This window comes from Aythya fuligula, chromosome 3, assembly GCF_009819795.1.
Source record: "Aythya fuligula isolate bAytFul2 chromosome 3, bAytFul2.pri, whole genome shotgun sequence".
NCBI classification, from domain to species: domain Eukaryota; kingdom Metazoa; phylum Chordata; class Aves; order Anseriformes; family Anatidae; genus Aythya; species Aythya fuligula.
In genome coordinates, this window is record NC_045561.1 from 6613202 (window position 1) to 6637806 (window position 24605).

Below are 24605 nucleotides of genomic sequence, written 5' to 3' on the forward strand. Positions count from 1 at the left end.
ATAGCTGGTATGGTGCCGTGTTTTGGATTTAGGATGAGAATAATGCTGATAACACACAGATGCTTTAGTTGTTGCACAGCCATGCTTAAACAGAGCCAAGGACTTTTCGGCTTCTGGTGCTGCCCTGCCAGTGAGGAGGCTGGGGGTGCAAAAGGAGCCTGGAAGGGACACAGATGGGACAGGTGACCCCAACTGGTCCACACCAGCCCATGCTAAATATTCCATACTACACGGCATCCAGCTGAACAATTAAACTGGGGGGATGGCTTGGGAACAGGTGAGTGCTTCTCAGGGGGACTTGCTGGGCATCCGTCAGCAGGTGGTGAGCAATTGCACCGGGCATCGCTTGTTTTGTGTATTGTTTCATCATTATTATTTTTTTCCCTTCCTTTTCTGTCCTATTAAGGTGTCTTTATCTGAACCCACGAGTTTTACCCTTTTTCTGACTCTCCCCCATCCCACCGGGGTGCATGGTGCTGAGCTGCCAGGTTAAACAGCAACAATGCTGTTGCCAGAATTAGGTGAATCTTAAGAGTTGTATGTAAGAAAATACAGGTGACTAAAGAAAGGGCACTTGCTGTTCTGCCAGCTACTCTTACCAGCATTAAAGGCTTGCTGATAACCTAGTTAAAACCGGTCTCTTGGCTGAAATGTGAGAGCAATACAGGAATTGAATAATCTGTGATTTGCTAGGATAATACCTGGTTGGTCTGAAGCACCTTTGACTGGAGGATTGGACCTGGGACTGTCTAAACTTGATTGCATTAATCTCACAAACACTATATCATGGTAGGTAGGCATCGTTTCTTGGAGATGACGTTGCTGAGACACAGACAAATAACATGCCCCCAAGTAATACAAGACCAGAAATAAAGCACAGCCTTTATTTATTAAAAAGAAATTAGGGAATAAATTGCAAATGACTGTTTGCCTCTCCTGAAGTCTGCTACTGCCTAGCAACAATTGCTAGATAGGATAAACATCATTAACTGTAAAAAGTTCGATGCCTAAAAGACATTAGGAGTGCTGATATGCAGTCTTAAGGTCTCTCCGTACTATTTTAAAACATTATCTTTTTTTTGCATTTGGAGCCTAAGGGTAGTCCCACTTTTGCCCATGGTACGTGTATGCATGCATGTGCCCACTAGCTTCTATATAATGCAATTTGTGATGCTGTAGTTAAGTGTGGTAGGGAAATGCTTCTGCAGCCAAAACAAAAATTAAAAATCTTGCATACTACATGCAGAAGCTTCTCGGGAAATCATTCTAGCTCACTGTTCCTGTCAAGCTGGGGAATATGCCTGTTAATTTCCCCTGACAGAATACACATCACCTCATCAGCCGCCCTAGAAAAATGACAAAACATCCAAACTGAAGGAAAAAACTGACTGCCAAACACTTTCATTGCCCCTGCAGGAAGGGGGGAGGCGGGCTGGGAGAGGAGGGGCATGCTTCAGAAATTTCAGGAAAGTAGAATAATTTACCTTACCACCTGTAGTGTCCCACAGTTACGCTTTATATTTCTGCAAAACCCTCATCTCGTAGTCAAGATGTGACCCTTTAAGAGTACATTTGAGCTAGAGGGTACGTGGTCATTTAATTTGAAAAAGAATAATTTATACCTCTGAATCTGGAGAATGTGAAATTCTTTTAGTGTTGGAGCTGAGGCAAACATCTCTGTGCAAAATCTATACCTGCGTATATCGTACATACTGAAGTAGTACGAACAAATGCAATTTGATCACGTACTGTGCTGTGTGTATTACCTGTAGCAATGGTAATTTCATTTGAAGTTACCGTGTAGCTTCTTGAAGGCTTTGTAGCACTACTAATAACAAAATTTGATGAATTTATTGAAATATCCACTACTGCGATTTGGCTTAAATGAATGAGGTATGAAAAACTTCAGCTGAATTGTTGATTTTCTGAATTGCACACAATTTGCTTCATATTCTGAGTCTTCCCGTCAAGTGGCACATCATGGTAGAGAATATTTATAGGAAATTATGGCAACGTTTATCATTGCATCAATATATTCATATTACTGGACTGCTTTTTTGTTCTTTTTATAAGTGAAAATTACAACAAGATGAGAACATTTTTATAAACACTGCATATTTCTGGAACTCTTGCACCAAAGTATTTTTCCCTCACGCTGAAGGACTAACTTTATACGACATTGACAGAGATCAATGGTCCATACGTAAAAGTACGTTACTTCTGGTAAACGTATTAATATAGTATTTTTATATAAATATACTACAATGGATCAGCTTCCTATGACAGTGAAATTACACAGCCACATAATTACATAATCCACATTGCTGTACAAACAGTTCTGGTTCTTATGTTGCAAAGATAATTTTCAGACTGTGAACTGGGTGAAAACTGGTGCTGTGATGTCTGCTTAAGCATTTGGACAGCCTGAAATTAGAGCCTAGAGAGTTTTGGATGTCTCCTTTTTGTTTTGATGGGTATTAGGCTCTGCAGTCTGACAGTTTCTGCTGTAATGGCAAATGAGGAAAATTAAGTTTGCAGTGTATTCTAGAGAATGCATTTGCTTTTGTATCTCGTGTGGTATTTGGCATAGAGCAGAGTAGGACATATTGGAACAATTCAGAGCTTCCAGGGGCTGCTGAAATGATGATGAAGTTTACGGTTGGAGGTTTTGCTGCCATGTAGTTGGGAAGTCATCTGGCGTATGACAGAAGTGGCTTGCGTTTTGTTTGTGTGATGAGCAACTGCCAAGAGTTTGGCCAAGAGAAGAGCCAGAGAACCCTTGAGAAAGACAAAGCAGCCCAGCAGGGACACGGAGTTACGCCAGCAGACCCGAGGTGGTGTACCTTCTGCATCCAGCCCACACAGAAATGGTTACTGCAGTAGATAATTGGTTATTTGTAACATGTCCTGTGCAGGATGTAAAATCTTTCCAGGTACATACATGTATGTGTGTAGGTATACTCTGTACATGTGAGTATTACAGACATAAGTAACATACACACGTGTTGCAAATACAGTTTGGCACAGTGGCATTCTGACCTGGGTGGCAAGTTTTTGTTGCGTATAACTCTCCAAGATCAAATTGCTGGTCAACATCTGGACCAGAATAATGAAAAAATGATTTTCATTTAGGTTCAGTTGTAACTTGAAGTGTTTTAGAGCCGGGTTTACTGGCTGGGGCCTGTCTTTTAAGTATTAAATTTGTCTGTGGTAATGGAATTTTGTTGTCTTGGTTTTAAAGATTTATGCATTGGTGCGATTTGGGAATTAAGAAGCATTAAATCTATGTGACCAGCGACTTTTGTGAGAATGAGTTTCATAGAATCTCAGAATGGTTTGGGTTAGAAGGCACCTCAAAGACCATCCAGTTCCACCACCCTGCCATGGGCAGGGACTCCTCGCACTAGACCAGGCTGCCAAAAGCCCCATCCAGCCTGGCCTTGAACACCTGGCTGTTTTTAGAAAATACAACTAACCATTTTTCTCCTAAAATATATTCAGAAAGCTAACAGCTTTGGAAAATACTTCAAAGGCCGTTGCCCATCCCAAAGTTTTGTTGAAGTAGTCCCCCAAAACCTGTTAAAATCGAACTTAATTTAGATCTAGAAATCATTCTTGGTTTCAGATGTGATACCTTGCTTTGGCTCTACAGAGTATGTCTGAGGAAGTGGTAGCAGTAGCTTTTTTTCATTTGTGCAAATTGGCCTTTTCTTGACAGACACTATTTTAAAATTCTATAAATAAAGTATTTATTAGTAAATAAATTCAAAAACAGTCTTCCTAGAGCCAGGAGGGGATTGTGGTGGCAGTTGTTTTACCTTGTTTGTTTCTAGCAGTTACATGATTCAGTACTACTTAATAAAATATAATTTCTGCAGGGGTGGGATTTTGAAGCCCTTGAAAATATTAGCACTTATATTTCTGTATAGGTTAAGGAGTGAGTAATGCAGTGAAAGTAAGTCCCAAGGACATAATTACGGGATACTATTTGGCTGCGTACTGCTTGTCCTGCCAACATGAAGAAGCAGGCACACAGAGCAGAATATGATTGGAAAAACTTGAGAAATATAATTGGGGCATGTTGGCAAGACTGATGCAGAACAGACATCTCTTCTGGTGCCCCACATCACTTGATATCGCTCATTTGAAGATGTCTAGACACTTCTATAAAACTATCCAAGTCAGAGTTGAACCAGACAGTGGGAATAAATTATTTGTATTGCAGAATTCCTTTGTATTTAAAGAATGGTTACATTCAACATTAACGATGAAGCTCCTCATTTAATTCGGTATCCTTCTGCTCCTTGTAACCAGCCATAGACTCTCTACAGTCCTCTATGTGCTGATATACTAGAAAATGATGCATCTTGTTTATTATTTCAATATCATCAGATAGCCTGGGGAATTCATGCAAGAGGCATTTTTTACACATGGGTTCTGCCTGCAAAACAACTCCAGCAATAGCACTGTGAGGTTGCATATTTCCATCTTATACCATAAAAGCTAGAAAGAAATTGTTTTCAACTGCCTTAAAATGCAAACACGGACTACGTGGAGAGGACTTGCTTTCTTGTACGTCGTTCCCAGCAGCAGTGGTTTAGCAGACAAAGTTCATTGGTATGTGTTACCGACGGTTGAGCTGTGTGTATGTTTTCCAGATATAGCTGGCTGGAATTAGTTCAAAGTTTTGTTTGCTGATATACAAGAAAGGAATAAAGTTCCCTTGCTCTCTCCTCTACTAGAGCGGCTTACTACAGTTCCTATGGAATAAAAAAGAAATGGAAAAATAGCTTTTCACACCTCTGTGTTGAACTCCTAAAAGGACAGTCATTTTTAGATGTTCTGCTCCTGCCTTCTTTTCATTTTGATTGTGATAAATAGGATTTTGTTTGTTCATGTGGGTTCTCTTTAGAAATTAAACTATCCCCTTCATGCCTGGACATCCATTTGAATGCAATTGAGCTCTGGTTGAGTTATGGCTCAGGAAGTCCCTCTTGCTATCATCCGAGCTGCCATCACAGTGGGTGTACGTGCTCTTAGCCCGTCCCTGTTGTGAAAGAAGCTGTCGTGGTTTAACCACGGAGGTCCCTCAGGTTGTGCGCAGGTGTCAGCTGGCATCTAGCCGTGCTGCATTCCAGGGCGTACTTCAGTGATAGTTCTTAAATGCAAGGATGTTACATTTATTATCTAACATAAGAAAAGATGAACAAATGACAATTGGAGACCACAGTTCTTAAGAGACTGAATGCAGTCTTTAAAAAAAAAATAATAATAATAATAATAAAAAAACTTCCTGAAGAGATCTTTCTACCTTCTTAGTAGGTGTTAAAACATTAGATTCAATTTGCAACTTCGTAAATGTGACAGTCTAATTCCCAAATTTGCTTTCTGTCACTCACGTATGAACAAAATGTGTTGTTATTTTAGCTGTGCTACAGACTAGATCATAATACTGTCGGTAAAAATGTATAATGGGATATTTGCTAATAGCATATACTGTAGCTCATGAATATTTGGCTTTTTCTTCTTTCCAGACGCTTTGTAGTTTTGAAGAGAATTTTCTCATTTTAGCCTGTCATTTATGATGCCAATTCATCCTTTAATATCTTCTAGCTTGCTACTTTAGAATTCCCTCCGAAGAAGCTCTTTGGAAACAAGGATGAACGAGTGATTGCAGAAAGACGGAGTCACTTAGAGGTAATGGCATCTTTCTCACAGCCTTCTGAAGTGTATTTAGGTGGAGTACTATCTGCTTGACCAACAGAAACCATTCCCGGACGGTCGTAGTTAAATAGCCTACTTGTAAGTACGAAGTTACTTGCTGCTTCATTTAACACAGGAGATGGCAGCAGTAGATTGCAAAGTAATGAAACATGCCTTTTAAAAAAATTAATCCTAGTCTGGAAAAAAGCGACTCTTCGGAGATGTTCACAGGAGGTACATTTATTTAGTAGGGAAAGGTTGCGGATGAGGTAAGTGTTCACTGTAGACAGATGGTCTCTGTGCAAGACGAGATTAAAAAAAACTTGCTGCTTTAAATGCGATTTGTTATCTGAAGATTTACTATTTTATCATGGTTACTATATCCAAATATCTCATGACAGAAGGAAAGCGATATTTAGGCATCTCTGAGCTTTATTTTGTAACCCAGCTTGGAGTGTTTTGTTTTTTTTTCCTTGAATTAGTTTTAAAGCTTAATTTTATGGTGGACAGAGTTACTGAGTGAGGGTTTGGGTTTTTTGTTTGTTCTACAGTGCTGTGCGGATGGCACAGTTTTGACTCCTATCGCACTTCAGGTCTTTATATTTCCATGCTAATGCGCGTATTATTGCAGCCCGGGGGCAGCAGGTGGGGTTTTGGGAAAGAAGAATAGGAGGGAACAAAGACTAAACCATATACCCCACAACTATTTTGTAGCCACATGGGGATAACCTGATCATGCAAGTCATAAAGAATTACTTTCTTTGTAGGGCTGAAATAGCATTAAGTAGAGCTTTAGAGAAATTAATATAAAAGTAGATTGCTTCCAACTGGGATATTTTCTGGCATGTTTTGATTTTTTCTATGTACTTCACCTTTTCTTTGATCCAAAAACAAAACATCCTCCCACTGACTTTTGATGTGAGGCTGTCTTACATATAGCACAAAATGTAATCTGTTTTTTGTTTCATGTCCTCCATAGAGGGCATAAAGGCATGGCCGCATTCCCGTCTAGTACTCAGTTTGCATATTTTTGTACCAGTAAGAAATTTAATCCCTTAATCTTTCTGACCTTTCATTGATTTCCTAACCGACTTTATTGTAATGTTTCTGAATGTTAAAACTGCTGTGTAGAGTGATGCTTTGATCACAGTCATGTAGTATTTATGGCTCTCTATGTAGCCAGTTTTTAGCTTTACATTAAGTTGTATCTATTTTAGCGAAGTCATTTAGAACTGTATTGCCTATATATTTTGCAAATACTATAATAAAAATATATGAGCACTGTTTACATGAATATGTTTTGCCATATGCCAGGTAGTACACTGGGCCATACCATTCAGTAATCTTGGCAAATCAGTCAGCATTGGAGAAACTCAAGATCTCCAGTGGTCAAGAGAAAGTTGTATTAAGAGGACAAGGAGCCAAGTAAATATTACCATTCCTGCCATGAGGAATTTGATGCAATAAGCTTGTCGTCATTTCATGAAAATAGCAAAAATGCCTGATGTTTGGACCTCTGCTCCTGGTATTTTATTCTTTCTTTCGTTGTGCATTTTTGCAGTAGTTTGCTCTGGCTTTGCACTGAAGGTCAGTAGCTGGTGAGTTTCAGCGAACATAACTGCAGCCTCCTTGCAAAGCAGTGGAAGAAACCACCTAAGTAGTGATTGTTTCCCATGAAGTCTTCGAAGACTCAAAGCACATCTTGAATTATACTGGGAAACTATTTGGCAGACAGAGAATGTGTGATAGGGTACTATAGCACAGGCACCGATTTTATTTAAAATGCCATCTGTTGCTTTCTCATCATTTTCAGTCTGGAATGAACTTTGAGCATGTTTCAGTAGACTAACCTGAAAGTAGTAATGGATGGATTGCCTCTATAAGGGACGTGGTCTCTTGGCCTTTTGAACAGGGCACATTTCTCATGTGGAAATTGGATCAGGTAAAGGGTGAGGAAGTCAGACCTTGATAATGAGCTGAAACATGGCTAGTATGCATTCAGTTGGCTTTCATACCCCATTCTGTGCCTTGATTTGCTGTAAACACTATGCAATGGTTTGCAAGCCTCGCAGGTGATGTTATTCTAGTAATTTTATGTGGTATAAAAGCTTATTTGATTGTTTCCCATGGTTAGGCAAGAGCTAATGAGCTAATACAGCGCTTAATAAAAGCAAAGCCCATCTTCTAGACCAAAAAAAAATAATTGTATGTTCTTACCTGAAGTCTGAGCTGACCTTATTGACTAAAAATACATGGCAATCTGACAAATATCAGTCTAATAATAGTGTTCTGAATAAATGTTCCATGTTGTAAGATCATTAGTAGAGCTGTCATCTCTGTGGTGGACAATAAAGAAATTAATCTCCTCTTCCAGTTTCTGTATTAGATCTTTGCATATCTTGAATGGGCTTTGTGTTGTTTTTCCCGGACTTTATAGATTAACTTTGGAGTGGGATAGAACAGCTTTGACTAGTCCAGCACATTCCTGAGCAGCATCCCCTGAGGAACAGCAGTTTCTTTTTCTAATCTACATTTTTTCTAAGCACGCACATAAATGAAATTTCAAGATGCAATGTGCACCTCTTTAAGGGATGAAACAACCAAGGCTGTCATTTCAGTCCAACAGCCCGTCTAAAGTGTGTGCTGAATTGAGCAGTTGGTTACTGAAATGGTCTCGTAGGCTCTTCTCCTTATGTCAAGGCTAAATTGCAACTCACAGTCTGATCTGGGAAAATGAGGCGGTTAGACTGGGAGTTGTAGGAGCAAAACTACTCTTCAAAATTAGCTAAATGTACAGCAGAGAACTACTTCTGTTGCACACATCTAAGCAGCTACTGTAATTGCCTCTCTTTGGGTCTAGTCAGGGAAAATTTTCTTGTGCCTAATTATAAAATCATTTGCCCAAAATGTCCTTTGTGGGACCCATAGCAGTTTAGGAAGTTGTTTTTTTTTTTTTTTTTTTTTCCTACACTGCACCCCTTGGGTTCTAGCCACAAGAGGAGCAGAAGTCCTGAGAATAGCAGGAGGGCTTTTGTGGCACTGCTCAGTGCAGCTAGAATGGGGAAGAGTGTATTGGGTGCTGCTGGTGGGCTGTTGCTTTATTTATTTATTTATTTATTTATTTTATTTTTAAGATTGCCATGTAAATTACCTTGTTTCAGCTTTAGTTCAAAAGTGGGTGTATTACTGTATTGTAACAGGTAGGACATTACTTTGAGTAAAAGACTCCCAGATTACGAGGGTTGTGATTCAAAATCACAATAAATGCGAAGTTTAGGTAAAACATTCAGTTATTCGTTTATCCTTTCTATCCTAGCTGGTAAAAATGCTTAATAACCAAAAGCTTGACAGTACGTTGTTGGTAAGAAAGCACCTTATGCATATTTTTTTGTGTGTGTGAGATGAACCTGGAGAGAAAAAACTCTTTGATCCCTAGCGTGATACATACTTGCAATGTAAAAACTTTTGCTTTGGTTCTTGGAGGTATAACATAAAGTCTTTTGACCAATATCTTATATTTCCATAGAGGTTTTGAAAAATAATAGGCAAGTTGGCACAGGGTTTTCACCTATATATCACGAGAGAAAGCACCTAACCTATGTTTAAAATCACCTATCCTAAGAGCCTTGTTGCAATCTATTAATTTAGTATTTCATCAGGGACCTGTTGCAGGGCAAAACTCTAAATTAATTGTTCCACAGTCTAAAGACTGTAATTTCACTTCAGAGCCAACCTTGCTTGATTAAATCCGCCTTAAATGAAACAGCCAAGAATTCTTTTGATTAAAGTTAATGAGTAGAAGTTAGTGTGTATCTATCCTTTCATGCAATTAGAAACCGGTAAATAAGGATATAGGATCCTTTCTTTTCCCCTGATGAAATCAGATGTATACCTCCTTTTCTAGTTTATAAGCAAAAACTTTGTAAAGGAAGCACATGTCACAGGAGAGAGATAATTCAATGAAGGTATCTGTTTCCATTTTGTCTGCAGAATATCTTTTATTACTGGGGGAGTTACTAGATCTGTGGATGACAGTAAAAAGTTTTCCTGAAATCCCCACTGCCCTGGACACTGCATTTTTGTATCATAATCATTCCCCTGCTTATTTTTTCTTCTTCTCTTGGGCTCATGCTTTGTAGTAGTAATGAAGGTCAGTATTAGCCCTGTTCAACCATTGTGCAGCCAGGAAAACTGCACAAGTAACTGTCTGAGCTGACATAACAGATGGGGTCATGTTTCCTGACTCCTTACTCAGAAGTCTTCTAGCCATGGGCCCACTAACCTTCTTTTCTAGTCTTGCTTCCATCAGTGTACTCAGAAGAGCACGATTGTTAAGCTGACAAAATTCCAGCAGGCTGTTGCTTAAAGGCAAACAAAACAACCCCACAACTCAAACCTCAGCCTGTCTCCTCTGTTGTTTTGCACTCTTCATCCCCACTGCTGCGTTTCCTCGGGTATGTTTGTCGACACCAAGGGGCAAGAGGCAAAATCCCTGACTGGGAATGCACCAGCAGACAGCACAATGGTTGGTAGGAGGTGTTTTTCCTTGTGCTTCTCCTTGTGGAGCTCAGGGAATGAAAGTAAGTCCACCTGTACCAGTAGGGTAAAGCAAATCCTCTTTGAGTTTTGAAGGAGCACATACATCTTCCTGGCATTGTCTCTGCCTTTTTTAATACTTTGAATCTCTTTAAAAGATTGACATGCTCAATTTATTTAAAATTAATAATACAATTGTCCTTAACCTCGTAACTTTCTGGGGTCTGATGATGAGTTTATCAATGAGAGGTGTTAATGCAAGAGGCAGAAATAAATCTTGTATGAACTGCATAATTCAATTATCCTCTCCAAGCTGTAGAACTGGCTGGTGAAAGCATCACAAGCACTGAACAGAAATATTGCTGTTTCCTCTGGTCAAAATTAAGCTTCCAAATTATGATTCTTTAACTTAAGAGGCCAAATGCTCTGTTTTGTTTTTAACGTGTTTTTAACCTTCCTTTGAAGGTGATAATTTCTAGGGTTTTCTGTACACAGCTCTGAAGCTAGCCTCTCCATCTTCTCCCTTTGAAGCGGGTTCTGCTATTTTTGCATGACTCCAAGAATCTAGTTCTTAAGGAAAACACACATCAAACATGAATTTGTTGCTGTCATTTAAATGTATTACTTGCTTCAGAATTAACACCTCAGTGGCAACCAGAAAAAGAGATATTTGAGAAAACATCTCAAAATACTTGTCCACAAATTTGGGCACACTGAGTATGTTCTAGCCAGTTTAAGTCCTCATTTCTTGTGGTTTTCCGTGGAGTCATGAGGGCAGAAGCATTTTAACGAAACTGTAGGTGATTTGTCATCTGAATATTCAGTATGAACTTCATGAGTACGTCCCACCAGCCTTTGTTTCACAGTCCATGCCTTAACCTGTTTAGCTGAGACAGCTGGCTTCGTGCTTGTTCCAGGTGAATTGGAACTTCTATTGGAAAAATAAATAAATCCTGTCCGGTGAGGTCAGTAGGAGTTTCTGTTTCTGTGTGATTTTTCCTGATGCTGACACCGACGCCAGTCACAAGGACCTTTCTAAGCTACTGATTGTGTGTCAGTTCAAAGTGATTATTAAAAGGAAATTATTAGACTCCAGTATCAGCTTACAACAACATCCCTAATACCAAAGCTTTTAAAAAGAGCTTTAAAGCCAGCTGCTCACCAGCCTGGCTCTTGCAGATTGCATGTTTGCCTCTGACAGTGCAGTTGTAAATACTGGTCTTCGAAGCATCTCAATGAGACGGACTGCAGAAAGCATGCAAAATGTATTTGATAATCATTGAAAGATAAAAGGAAGCTTGTCCTTTTGTTAGAGATATGGCTGCATACCATACGACTGCTATTGCAAAAGCAGACTGCTGCAAATGTCAGCGTTTGATAATCCTTGAGAAGGTTGTTTCATAGCCGTGGTCTGAAGTACAGAATGCTACATCTTAGAGTGATGATTTTAATTTCCCAGCGAAGAAATAGGGGAATGTAAGAGGATGTAATAGGAGCACAGGAAGAAAGAGCATAGACCTGTCCACAAAGAGAAGAGCACAAGTGTGTGGGGAAGGGGACCAAATGGTGAATATCAGTTATATGAAACCCACGTCAAGGACAATTTACTGGATTAGGTATAGTCAGTTTGCACCAAGAGCCTTTCATAACCTCTAGTAACTGTTTAAAAGTATTTTTAAACAAAACTCTCTGCTTCTCAGCAGCAACACTGAAGTCTTGCCTTGTCTGCAGGTAGTAAAACTTTGCAGTTAACCATTCGAGAACAATTTCCCATGTTGGGTTCGTGGCCTTCAGTGCGTCATCGGGACTACTCAAGGCACCTGGCTCCTCTTCTTTGAAGTGGCAGCCCTCACAGAGCAGCTGTAGAAGCTTTCAGCAGTAAAGCATTTCATTTCATCTGGTTTTGGGTGTCACTGCTTCTTGTGCAAGACTGCGTTGGCTTCAAAAAGTGAATAATGATTTTAGTTTTACTCATTGATTACGTTCTCTACATATAAATAAGTAGAGATTAGGACTTTGCATGTGTCAGCAGCTGATCCCATACCAATAAAATCTTACTTTGATTAAAAACCATAGAATCTCAGCCAGGATGACAGCAAATGCAAAAGGCTAGTTTTATAATAGCAATAGAAGAGCAAAATGATAGTTTGGAAGACGTGAAAGCTTGGGATTGTTTTCTAATTGCGTTCAGTTCAAGATCTGTTCAACAGGCTGCTAGACACAGAGGGACATGAAGCATAAGCAGCCCCTTGGTCTCATTTGCTCAAACTTGTCAGCTCATTCAAGATCAGGTCTGAAATCCTGTTTTGCAGAGTTTGCTAGAGGTAACTCTCATGTAGTGTACATACCCCCTTACAATAACTTTGGTATTTCTTTCTTTAGATGCATAACTTCAGCTCCCTACCTCAAAAACTGGATCTTTTATGATAAAATGTTCATCTGTGTTTCAAATAAAGAATTAAATAGGATGTATGCAACTCACAGGCTGTTTTTCTTTCCTTTTAGAGTATCAAAAAATAAGAAGGTATGTTGATGATAGAATCAGAGAATGGCTTGGGCTGGGAGGGACCTTAAACATCATCTAGCTCCAACCCCTCTGCCATAGGCAGGGACGCTACCCACATGATTTAGTTCAGGATATGTGACAGAATATAGCTTGAACTCTAGTTTAGCTCTGCATCACAATGTGTTTTACTGTTAGTTCTGAATAAATTTCCCAACATCCTGCTACAAATCACATTTTGTAGTGGTGCACCTTGATCGGTCTCCAGTAATGGCTCCCCACCTCCAGATGTGAGTAGATGAATAAAGGGAGTGCTCGACCAAGGACACTGGCTTGAACTCGGTGCTATCCCTTTTCAAAGCAAGCATATCAGTCATCCTCCAGCATCTGACTTCACCAAAGGAAGCAGAGGGTGATGCATGTCAAGTGCTTTGGTAGCTGTTTGCCAAGGCCACTCCAGCAGATGACACGCTGTCACTGCTGCCCCGGGGATGCGTGGTAAAATCAATTGTGTTGTTATTCTTTCTGAATAGATTTTGACAGGACTTGTTTTGACTTGCACTCCGGAGAAAAGATTGTTTTCCTTCACTAGCCAGGCCGTTTACTTCCAAAAGAAGACTCAAGCTGATGGAGCACCTGTAAATCATAGTCCTTGCTGGCTTCCTTTTTTTTTTTTTTTTTTTTTTTTTTTCCAGCCTACAATTCAGTTTTCATTGGGGCTACTTAAAGCCCATGAATGTAAGCTTTTAGCATGCAGACGTTGTAAGAAATATTAAGTCCTGTGGATTTTAAATGAATTTCAGGTAGAATAAGATTGTAATTTGGGATGTGGACTGACTTCAGCAGTTAATTCAATTGATGCAGCATAATAGTAATTCAACATAATGTGCTCATGCCATTAGACTTGCACAGAAAAATGCTCTAAATAGCTATAATGAATAGTTTGGATTTTGAAAACCTAGGAGAGCAATTTCACCTTGAATCATAACTGGCATCTCTCGGATTGCCTGTGCGTTACAAAAATTCAAAAAGGTGTATGCATTCAAGTAAATTCCAGTGCCACCCTGGGTAAAATTAAATTTTAGTGGCACTCTAACGCTTCTGGAGCTGTAGTGATAAAATCTGCTCTCACCTAGATGGCTAGAGAGGAAACTGTAACCCTGCTTCAAGGAGTCTGCAAAGCACTGTGCATAAAAACAGGGAGAATTTTCCAAGGGGCTAGTCTTGGGTGGGTTTTTTTTGTTTGTTTGTTTTGTTTTGTTTTGTTTTTAATTGGAATTTAGGTATTGGAAGAGCTTGATTCTTACCAGCTTAGTTCCAAAGCCATTGAGGTACCTCTAACCATGCCCAGAGGGTGGTGTGAGTAGTGTTGCTGCTTCACTCTCAGCTCTGGGTTAAGTCCGCTGCCAGCACGGGTTGCTGCAGCAGTGGTGGCACTGCGGTGACTTACAGGAGCCAAGAACACAACTCTCCATAGTTCACTTTTGTAGCTCCAACAAAAGCGATGGCTAAACTCTTCGCTATCAAAGGAATATCCTATTTTTATAGATCCAGCACTTAGTCATTCAGTCTTATCTCCTCCTATCTAGCTCCTTAACAAACAAGTTGGGTCTAACAAGTTAAGAGTTCACATATGCATATCACAGGCAAATTGGCAAGATATTTGCTAGCTTATTAAAACAAAGACCCAACTTGATTTGCCGTACTCATGCTCTCTGTGCTAAGAGAACCCCCTGAACGCTGGTTTCTTTGGAAGCATCTCCAGCTGAACCCTGCTGCCTGCTCTGCAGCAATGCTCTGCTCCCTGGGCAGCTGCTCGGCTGCTGCTTCTCCAGCAGCACTTGCTGCTGGGCTTTCAGGTTTTCTTTCTTCCATCGATAGGAGGACATTACAGTGGAGTCCCTCGGGGAGGCATCTGTAAGTTTAACAGGGGTGTGCTTCTGTTTTGGGGGCAAATTGGTGGTGGGTGGGGTGGAAGTTGTATGTGTAAGGGATGCAAATACAGGAGGGGTGATGCTGATTGGGAAGGTCTTCGTTTCTGCCTGACTACTCGGCGTTATCCGTAAGCAGTCTTGCCTCTGATTAGGCCTAATCAAAGTGAACAGTAAGGGTTTGATTAAAACGAGCCGGTCCTTTATTCTTCGCTTGTATAATGTGAAGCCAGTTAATCCAGCCCTGAGCCTAATTAATGTTTGCCAGTCTGAAGCAGACAACCCTCCCTCGAATAGTCTGACTAACAGTTGTGACTTGTCGTTTTTAAACGTTTGTGAATTTGTCTTCATTCCCCTGAAAAATCTCCTTGTGCTCGCACAAGCCATGTGAGACCAGAACAAGGTCTGTGGTACCTACGGGACAGATAAATTCTGGAGGCATTTGTTATCTCTGACTCCTCAAGGAAGCTCTGCAGAACTTTGGCAGTGTCTAGGACTGGAGTTTTTGTAAGGAGAACCCAGCCTCCAAGGTCTTTCTGCAAAAGATACTGGCCCAGGTGATCGTGTCATCATTTTAGAAGCTTTTGTTTCAAATATTTCACAGCAAAAAGATCCTTTAGGCAGAAGGTTGTCTCCCAGGCGCTGAGGCTTTTCTCACTGTTAGGAAATCACAGCTGCACATCAGGACCTGGGGGGTGCGAGGCAGATGAATGTGTCCGGGTACAGAGGTGACATCAGGTACTTCCTGCAGGGCCTGAAATATAACTTGAGATACAGGATATCATATGCTGTCCTGCTCACATATTCTACTCAGATCTGCGTTATGAGATCTCACCGTATATGTCAAGCTGTTGGGAAAAGGAATTGAGGCCCCACATTTTCTCTTTTTAAATACAGCAACAGCAAAAAGCAAAAACAAAAAGCAAACCAAAAAAAAATCACAGAGGACCAAAACGCTTGTGAGTCATTATATCTGGTGAGTGGAGAACTGAATGAATCTTGAATGGCTGGAGGTGAAGATGTTAATTGTAGTCTCCGTACGGTCCCCAATACTTCTATGCTGTTGTACTCCAAAGCAACAGCACCTTGTGTTTCATATTCTTGCTGTCTGCCAATTCTTTCCCTGCTCGCTCATATTTAACAAATCCAGAAATGGATCTGAAACTACTTTTAGAGAGCAATCAGAGCATTTTGCTGGCAATTACTCGCACCTAATTAACCAGTTAGCCTCAGGACGTCCCTAAGGGAAAGGGAAGATCGTCTTAGTGGCAAACACAAGGCAGAAGCTGCGCTGTGATGACCTGAGCCATGTCCTGGAGGAGCAGGCTGGGACTGCTGGCTGGACAAAATGCCTCGGGTTGGACAGCGTGAGTACCCCTCACTGGATAATGTCGGCGTATTTGGCATACGAGAACCTGGTCCCCTGGAACTCAGTTCCTACAGAACCTTCCAATAGTTTGGTTAATGGCTTTTCCTGCCCTCCGCTTCTGACCCAGATAATCCAGTCCTGTTGGTGTTTAAGATGTGCGTGTCCCCAGTGAGGCAGCACTAGCCTAGCTTGCCATCCTTTTGCCAAGGGTTGCTTTGTTGTGCGCCCTCCCTGTGGTACAGCTGGATGCAACCACAGCTGACCTCCCTTGGCAGCATGCTGATCCCTTCTAACCTCTGCCAGTAAGGAAAAAGGAAGAAAAAAAAAAAAAGCCATGGAAGAAGCAGATCTGATGAGAAGTTCGCATCCTATTTTTGTTGGGCAGACGTAAGATCCTTTCTCTTCAGATGCTGTGCATGGTATCACCGCAGACAGGGCCCTCTGCCAACCCCAAGTCACCACGAGACACCATCTCCTGTCAGGGCCGTTTAAGCCAGGCTTTTTTTTCTTTGCTGGTAGGGATTGTTGTTTGTGATGAGAGCTGGCGTTTCCCTAGCGCTTCGTATTTGAAAAACCACCCTGGAAGTCTTTTTTTCTCTCTTCCCATCAGGGCACCAGTGGAACTGTCTAAAACAGAGAAAGCTGGTTAATTTAGGAAAGAGTCCCCAAATGCTCATTTTCCTTTGCATGTGTCCAACAATTCCCTCCTAGGAGACAAAGGCTCTTATATCTAAGCAGTGACAAGGGGCTCCCTTTGCGTGCTTTGTCCTCCGAGCAGATATTTGGTTTTGTGATGGCAGACTGGCAGCTAAGCACACTCCTGTCTGCTCGTTTGGGGCCAGATTCTTCCTCAGGAATATCAGGCTTTGGTGAATATTCCCTTTGAAATCGGTGGGACTAATTGTAGCGTACTACAGTTTTTCAGAGTCAGGGAATATGCTCCAATCTGTCTTTTTTTTTTTTTTTTTTTTTTTTTGCAATCAGGTACCTATCCTATAGAAAACAGCTGTGGGTACCTGCATATGCTCTGCTCTATGAATAATTCAAATCAAGATTTGATTTAAAGCTTGCAGCACTTAACACTAGTCAACAGAATAATTACGTGATTGGTGCCAAGAGAAACTAGCATCTCTATTAAAGGGAGAGAGGAGCTGATGCTCAAAGGTAGATGAGCAAGTTAATTATTCCTGCCTCTGTCACTGGCGACCTTCTGTGACCTTGTGGCAAAGATTTTCACCATCAGATTGATGTGTAGGTGTTGAAGGAAGGTTGGGGAGAAGAGGCTATTGTTTCAAAAATCCCCGAAGCCTTGCGAGGCTGACCTTGATTCCAGTTTGTGGTGCTTTTAGGCCTGTCAAATATTAGTGATACTTATTATGCTAATGGTGAAGTGTTACATTTAAAGAATTTAAGACACTGTTTTTCTGGGGGAAATTGCTAGAAACTGCAATAGGGGAAGGAGGTCAAATTTTTTTTCACTTTCTGGAAGTACCAGAGTTGATGACTTTTTAAACAAGCCAAAGTTTAATGAAAAATCCAATTCTTCCTAAGCTCTGCTATTGGTCTCGGAGGCTGTCGCTGTTTGTAATGGATTATGAGAACAATGTCATTGAACTGAATTCCCCTTCAAAATGCCACAGTTGAAAGGATGATAAGAACATTTTCACATTCAAGAAAGCTTTTTGATTATAACTACTTTAATAACTTTAAATTAAGTTATAGATTTATATTAAAATGTATAAAAGTATGAGGTCCCCACATTATGAAGTAGTGCAAAAATCATTAGAATGACTTTGCTGTGCTGATGGATCAAGTCTGATCACTGGCCTTCTGCTTAAGAAGTAAACCTTATTAAAGTAATAATTTTTAATAAGCTTTCAAAATGGTTACCGTTTTGCCATTTGCATAATGAAACTGGAGGGAAAGCTACTCAAATCCGTAGGTGGGCCTCGCACCGTTCTCCAGTCTTGCTTCGTTTCCAAACACTCAGAATCCAAGTTGAAAATTTGCAGGTATGACTTTCATAAATTTTAAGTTAAAGGTCATTAAGGATATAATGCATGCCAAGAGAGGAAAAGCACTGCTTCTCCTATTTTGCAGGTGTTTTTTTTTTTTTTTTCACCTGGCTTTTTGTCTCTAAAAGTTTGGTACATGCCAAAAGTATTTTCATTCTCTTAACTGCTGTTCCTGGATGTGTGCTTACATTGAGGAACCAACACGAGCTAAGTTACCCATTTTCCATTCCTGTTACAATGCCAGGGTCCTGTGCCCTCACACTGAGACATTTACAAATCTGTAATTAGGATATTTTCCAGCAAACCAACAGCATAGCAGGTTGAACGCTATTAGTGAAATTAAACTCCTAAGTGCATTTTGAAGAATACTGATTACCAGGCTAAATAATCCAGAACGAATGACTAGTTCTGAAAGGCTAACAAACAGAACAAGTAAGACAAGACTTTGGGAATTTTTGTAGCATTTACCTAGGTTTTTCTTTCGAAGTTAGTTATGCATAACTTGCAAAAGGAGGGTTGCTATAATGTGGTGCTTTGCATTTCTGGGGTGATGCTGTTTAGATGCTGTTGGTGAAGTGCAGGTAGGATGTCACAGCATTAATTTATATAAAATTTGTACGTGTTTCTCTGCTGGCACTCTGAGCTTGCCAGCATCAAAGACTTTTTTTTTTTTTTTCTTTTAAAGGGAACACATCAAAAGATACCAGAGTGCATCCCACCTAGTTTTAACTCAGCACAAACAACAGCGTTGTTCTGTAAACAGAGAAAAATCGTATCTGCTGCTGGAAATGGATTTAATATAAAAGCTTTGAAAACAGCTCTCCCCCTGTCCGTTGTGTCCCAGCAGAGGAGACCATTTCATCTAGCCTTGCTGCAGCTTCCAGCGGCTTCCTGGATTGCAGCAAAGTCCGTGCCAAGGTCCTCCTGGATCCCTGGGAAAGTTTTCTCTCTGTCAACACCAGTGTTTGGTGTTGACGTGCCTGTCCCTCTCTCTGATTGCTGTGACCCTCATCCTCTGCCTATCCTGTCTGAACTAGGGATGCTCATTTCCACACACCAGTAAGGAAGGCTCTTCCTTTTCTCCTGACACACTCTTTGACTTTGTCCACACTGCAGCACGCAGAGCAGAGCAACCTTCCCCCTTCCTGCCTAGCCGCAGCCCTGTAACAGAGGCATACACACCAGTAATTGTGAGAACAAACACTTCTGCCATCAATCACTGTTTTCCATTTACAGGACTTAACTCCTAGCCAACGTATCTGGACAGAGCAGCCTCAATTTTACTGAAGCAACAGCTTCTTCTTGTCAAGGGTGCACCGGCTCTGCGCTGTGCTAACACATCAGCATTGCAAACAAGGGCGAATGCAGATATGGGATTTAAAAGAGGGCTAATTTGTTCGGAAATGGTTGTTGAAGAGCACATAATGCAAAGCCATATGGCTGAGAACCTTCCTACAAAATGAATTCCATCATAATCCGGTAGGGTCTGCTTGTTGCCATTTTCCCGAGTATCTTCTTCACGTTCAAAGAATCTGATATTCATCGAGCAACTCTTGCATACAGATCCAGGAAAATAAGGATACCTGCTGTTCCTAGTGTTTCCCTGTCAGATAAGTACACGCTTACAGCAGAGGGATTTTTCTTTTTCTTTTTTTTTTTTTTTGTTCATTGCCATTAGAGCTATCATGCCAAAACAATGAATAATGGCTCTACAGCAAAGGCATGACAGTCAATTATCTGGCCATACATACCAAGGTGAATGCAATAGGTCTTATAATGTCTCCGGTGAGAAATTTTGGTACCTTTGAGCCTTCAGTAGCCATAAACTGAAATTACTGCAGTAACTTTTCAGCACAGTGCTAAAACTCTAACAGTATGCTTTGTTTTACATTTGATTTTCCACCATATTCATCCTTCAGGCATTACTGGATTGGGACTTTTTTAAAGGGCCCTACTTTGCGAACTAATTATGACAAATGTCGATATGACATCTGTTGCTCACTTTAAATTACCTCTTAGTCTGCTGGAATTCATCTTGAAGGCATTTTTGTAATGAATTTTGTTCACGAGCATTAATACAACCTGTGGGAGATCTGAATAAAGAAGAAAATCTACCAATCCTGCCAAGAGAATAGCTTATGTGCCAGCTGCTATTTTTTGTTGTTGTTATCCCGCTTTCTGTGATATTAATACAGCTGGTTTCCAAGGTACTTTAAATAGATAACAGGTTGTTATATTATGGAGAAATTCTCCTTGAGAAGAAAGTGAATAATTAGGACTGCTTCCTGAACGAACCTCTTTCATGACCCAGAAGTTGCTGCATTCAATGACGAAACCTGGTGTTTTTCATAGGATATCCGTGTCGTTCTGTCTTATAGATGTACTTCCCGCTGCATCCAGGATTAGTGAATAATTTCTCAGGCTATCTTTTTCTGCGGTCAGTCTGTAGCAGAGGAAAGGAGTTTATTATCCCTGTGTTCTAGATGAGATTTCCTATGCAACTATTTGGGTGACATTCGGTAATTTATTTTTTTTAGTACCTATCTGATCAACATTTTACCTACTGTGTTTTAGTTCAAAGTTATAAATGTGGCTTATTAAACTATGTTAAACGATGGTAATAATTCAACCCATATGTGAAGGAAACCCCATCAGGTTGGTGAAAGCTAACTTTGTGTTAATGTACATCTGTCACGATTTCTGTAGATATAAATGGATGCGAGTCGCGCAGTGGTTGGTGAATATTAACTTCTGGGAAGGGGAATGCTTCTGAGGTGTCAGACTGCTTAAAAAAAAATAATATTTAGAGGGCAACTCAGTAAAAAGATGCTGTTAGGTTCTGAAATGTTATGGAAGTCATACAATATTTGTGCAGATGGCCTTGGTCAAAACAAATCCTTTTCAATGCAGGGTTCATAAAGGCTTGATGAGGGAACGATTTCTGAAGTCCTTTGTGTCCATATGTAGTGAAATTCCTGCAGAATAGATTTGAGGCTTGCACCTGCTGCAGTGTTTGGTAATGCTAGACAGCAGTATTAGCAGGTCATGATTAGCAGAAGCGTCACACGAGTGCAGAATAAAACAGTTAGCATGCTTGGCAGGGAAAGCAAGTGGGAAATAGTTTTTTTTTTCTGCTTTTCCTGATCTTAACGTGGACATGTCAGGAGACATTTTTAATGGATGGATTTCAATGCTGGTGGTAATTAAAAGGGCTTTTCATAGTCCATGGAGATACTGTTTTAGTCTATTTTTTTGTTTGTTTGTTTGTTTTGTATTGCTGTTCATTTAAATCTTTGAAGTGGTTGTAATCATGACATTTTGCATTTTGTTCCACAGAAATACCTCAGGAGCTTTTTTGCTGCAATGCTGAAATCTCCATCATCTCCACTGCACATTGATAAAGTGGGGTCAACTCTGTCCAAACACACCATCTGTGAATTCTCACCCTTCTTCAGGAAAGGAGTTTTTGACTATAGCAGCCATGGGACCAGCTAACTTGCCAGGACCCTTGTGCCAGAGGAGCACAGACATTGGTGCCTTCACTTGTGGTACGAGCGGAATGAGGGGGAAGAAAAAAGAGTATCTGCTTTCATGCCCGAGAAGTTGCATCAAACCAACTCCTGCTAAAGACAGCTACGTACGCCCTGACGCTAGCTTTTGTCCTCTGCCACTTCTCATTAATATGAGAAGTGCCTGCATTTTCCTGGCATGGGGTATGCAGACGTTGATGTGTGAGTTGCTCTGTTAATACCATATGAAAGTTCTGACTCACGTGCTGGGTTTGGATCCACTCCTCAGTGGGAACGCTTCCCTCACTTCTGCTCAGACAATTTGTTATGGTCGTGTGAGATCATCTCATGTTGCCTGTGCCGGTGTGTCATACTGACAGGGTTTTTGAGCAGCCTTTCAGTTTCTGTCCAAGTTGCTCCTTAAAGAACATTGCCTCTTTTGATTCCCTATAGCATACTGTCGCATTTAAGGTAATGCTCATACTCTGCTGTTGTTTCCTTTTTTTCCCCAGGACACATGTTATAAGTATTTGACTGTACAATTGTATAGTTTTTCTCAGAAGAATTTAAGGGCCTGAGTGACTTGAATGTTTACAAAATATATAAAGCAGAAAGAATATCATTTAAAACCCGTAGAAGTCTTCCACACTTGGTTATTATGAAGCAGAATATATCACTTGCCACTAATTAAGAAGTAAAGGAAGCAATAGTTAACCGAAGAATGCGGTCAGCATCTTTTCACATTTTCTAATTACCTGGACCGTAAGTGGATACTGTGCAGTGTACAGAGCGCAAAGCTATGCATAAAGCTAATGCAAAGCGCTATATTTCTGTTTTTGAAAAACAGCTTCTTCACAAGAGCATAACACTGTAAGACCTCAATTTTATTTGCATCAGTTAAAATTTACAGGATTTTACTAAGAGTACTTTAAAATTACTCAGGATTTATTCAGACTTGCACATGTATATACAGGTAGAACTCATTTTATATTGCTGCGGATCCAAAAATATGTATACACTGTGACTGGAATTGGGTACATGTACATGTTAATGTATAATTGGTTGTATAAAAAGCAGAATAAAGCAGCTTTCGGTTATTAAAACACATAATGGAAGGTAAGTTTTGTGTGCCATTTCTTAGGAGTATGAAGCATTATTTGGGAGTTGCCATCACTGACCACCAGTAGGTCTTGGTAATCAAACTATTTCATATTGTAGAAAATGGTTATTAAAACCTGAAGCAACAACACTGGTAATTTTTTATTTCGTGACCTAAATTATAAGAACAATAATGCTTTACATTTAATACAATGAATAAAGACAATTGGATTCCATTACTAAAGCTAGCCTGCTATGATAAGTGTTTCTAATTAAAAAAAAAAAAAAAAAAAAAAAAAAAATTAGAATGGATCATTAAAATTTTGAGAGCATTATAATTATTTTGATTTGTTTCACTGAAAACAGCTAAAATTAAGGTAAAATTTCAAAACCACCAAAAACCTGTTGTCAGTGGGGATACCAGGGTAGACTTAAATGTCTTTGTGTATATGTTACTATCTGAATACCTTTCAAATATCTGTCTCTTGGGACTTAGGCATTGTAATAATTTGAATTGGGAGGCAGGTTCTTAGGTGACTCATTCCAATCGAACCTGTTGATTTCCAGACTGGTTTTGCATCCTGTATCCCAGCCGTTCCCAGTCTTCCTCAGGCACTTCCATGTGGGAGTGCTAACTTCACCAGTGCATCTTCAACAACAGGGACCCGACCCCGACCTCACTGTCCTCACCGTGCCCTGTGCTTGTATTGCACCACTCCGTTTTCTCCCAGCACCTTTCTGTGCACGTATTGTCCCCCTGACCAGGAGGCCACATCCTCGTTTCCAGTTTGTAGCTCCCTTCCTTCTTTCAGCCTGCCATTTGGCTTTGCTCACACTTCCCAAATCAGAAAGTTGGGCATTTGCTGCCTGTTCCTGTGGTAAGCTGGGTAACTGGACTTTGGTGTTGCTGTAGGCATTAATGGGAGCTTGGTATTTTCACTGTATTAACTCTGATGGCCCATGTCAGTGCTTCACAGAGACAGAAATTGGGCATGATGCTGCTGGGTTTTGCAGCAGCGTGGGAACTTTGACCCTAAATCTCACTGCAAAACCAGAAAGTCTTTTCTGTCTCTCCTGGCCTGGCCTGCTCCTCCTCCTCCTGCCTCATTGCACTGTGATACCGTAAAGAATTAATTCTGAAGAGTTTTAAAAATTGAATTTTACATAACTGTCTGTGGAGCATTATTTCCTGTGTGCCGCTGCTGTGATAGATCCTGGCAGGGCAAGAAATGGCAGGCTGCTTCATCTGCTGTGCAAAACCAGTTTCTGCAGATTTTCTACCTGAAAAGCCATCAGTAGTGCCAAGTGCTTTTCCGCGGCAGCCAGTGCAGCGCCTGACAAGGGAAACTGCCATGCCACACAGCAAACACTACTCTGTGAGAAGGGCTGAGCACGCAGGGCTCCCAGAGGTAAGTCACGTGCCTCGTGTCAGCTTGGATTTGGAGAACCTGCTAAAGAAAAACACAACTGGACTGAGAGGTAAGTCGAGTGAAAAGTTGAATATTCGTATTTTTCACAGGAGTTCAAAAGACGACTTGTGCTCGGTTCCTGTCTACAGTACAGATTAATTCAGGGAGGACCAGATGCTCTGGTGGTATAAATCTGCCAATAAGGTGGCTAATTTATGTTGGCTAGTTTATCTGGCCTGCAGCGTTAAATGTGTACATTGCAAATAACAAAGTAAAGGCCGATTAATCACTCCATTTAAAATGTCACCAAGTTAAAAGCTAGAGAAATGCGAGTGTAAGCATGCAATTAGGACTGCAGCCTCAGGCTACCAGCTTTTCCCACCTTCTTATATATTCTTCAGCGTGACCCAGAGTTTAATAAATGATTGCAAGGTACGGCTAGGCTATGAGGCATCTTTTAATGGTATCGTCACTAAGAATATGATGGTTTATAACCTACAGTCTTTAAGCCAGGCTGTGTCTCTTCGTAAGT

The 24605-nt window shown here is 40.5% G+C and overlaps 1 protein-coding gene across 4 annotated transcripts in view; it reads left to right on the forward strand.

Moving 5' to 3' along the window:
- KIF16B (kinesin family member 16B) overlaps positions 1 to 22840 on the forward strand; it is a 137801-nt gene extending 114961 nt beyond the window's left edge. For 3 of the 4 annotated variants that reach the window (XM_032183981.1, XM_032183983.1, XM_032183984.1), the window contains 2 exons: positions 5614 to 5697; positions 21394 to 22840. In XM_032183981.1, the coding sequence (XP_032039872.1) occupies positions 5614 to 5697; positions 21394 to 21552 (243 nt within the window). In that variant the 3' untranslated portion in view covers positions 21553 to 22840. The remainder of the gene's footprint in view (positions 1 to 5613; positions 5698 to 21393) is intronic. The other variant, XM_032183985.1, reaches the window with a different exon arrangement.
- The last annotated feature ends 1765 nt before the right edge of the window (positions 22841 to 24605 follow it).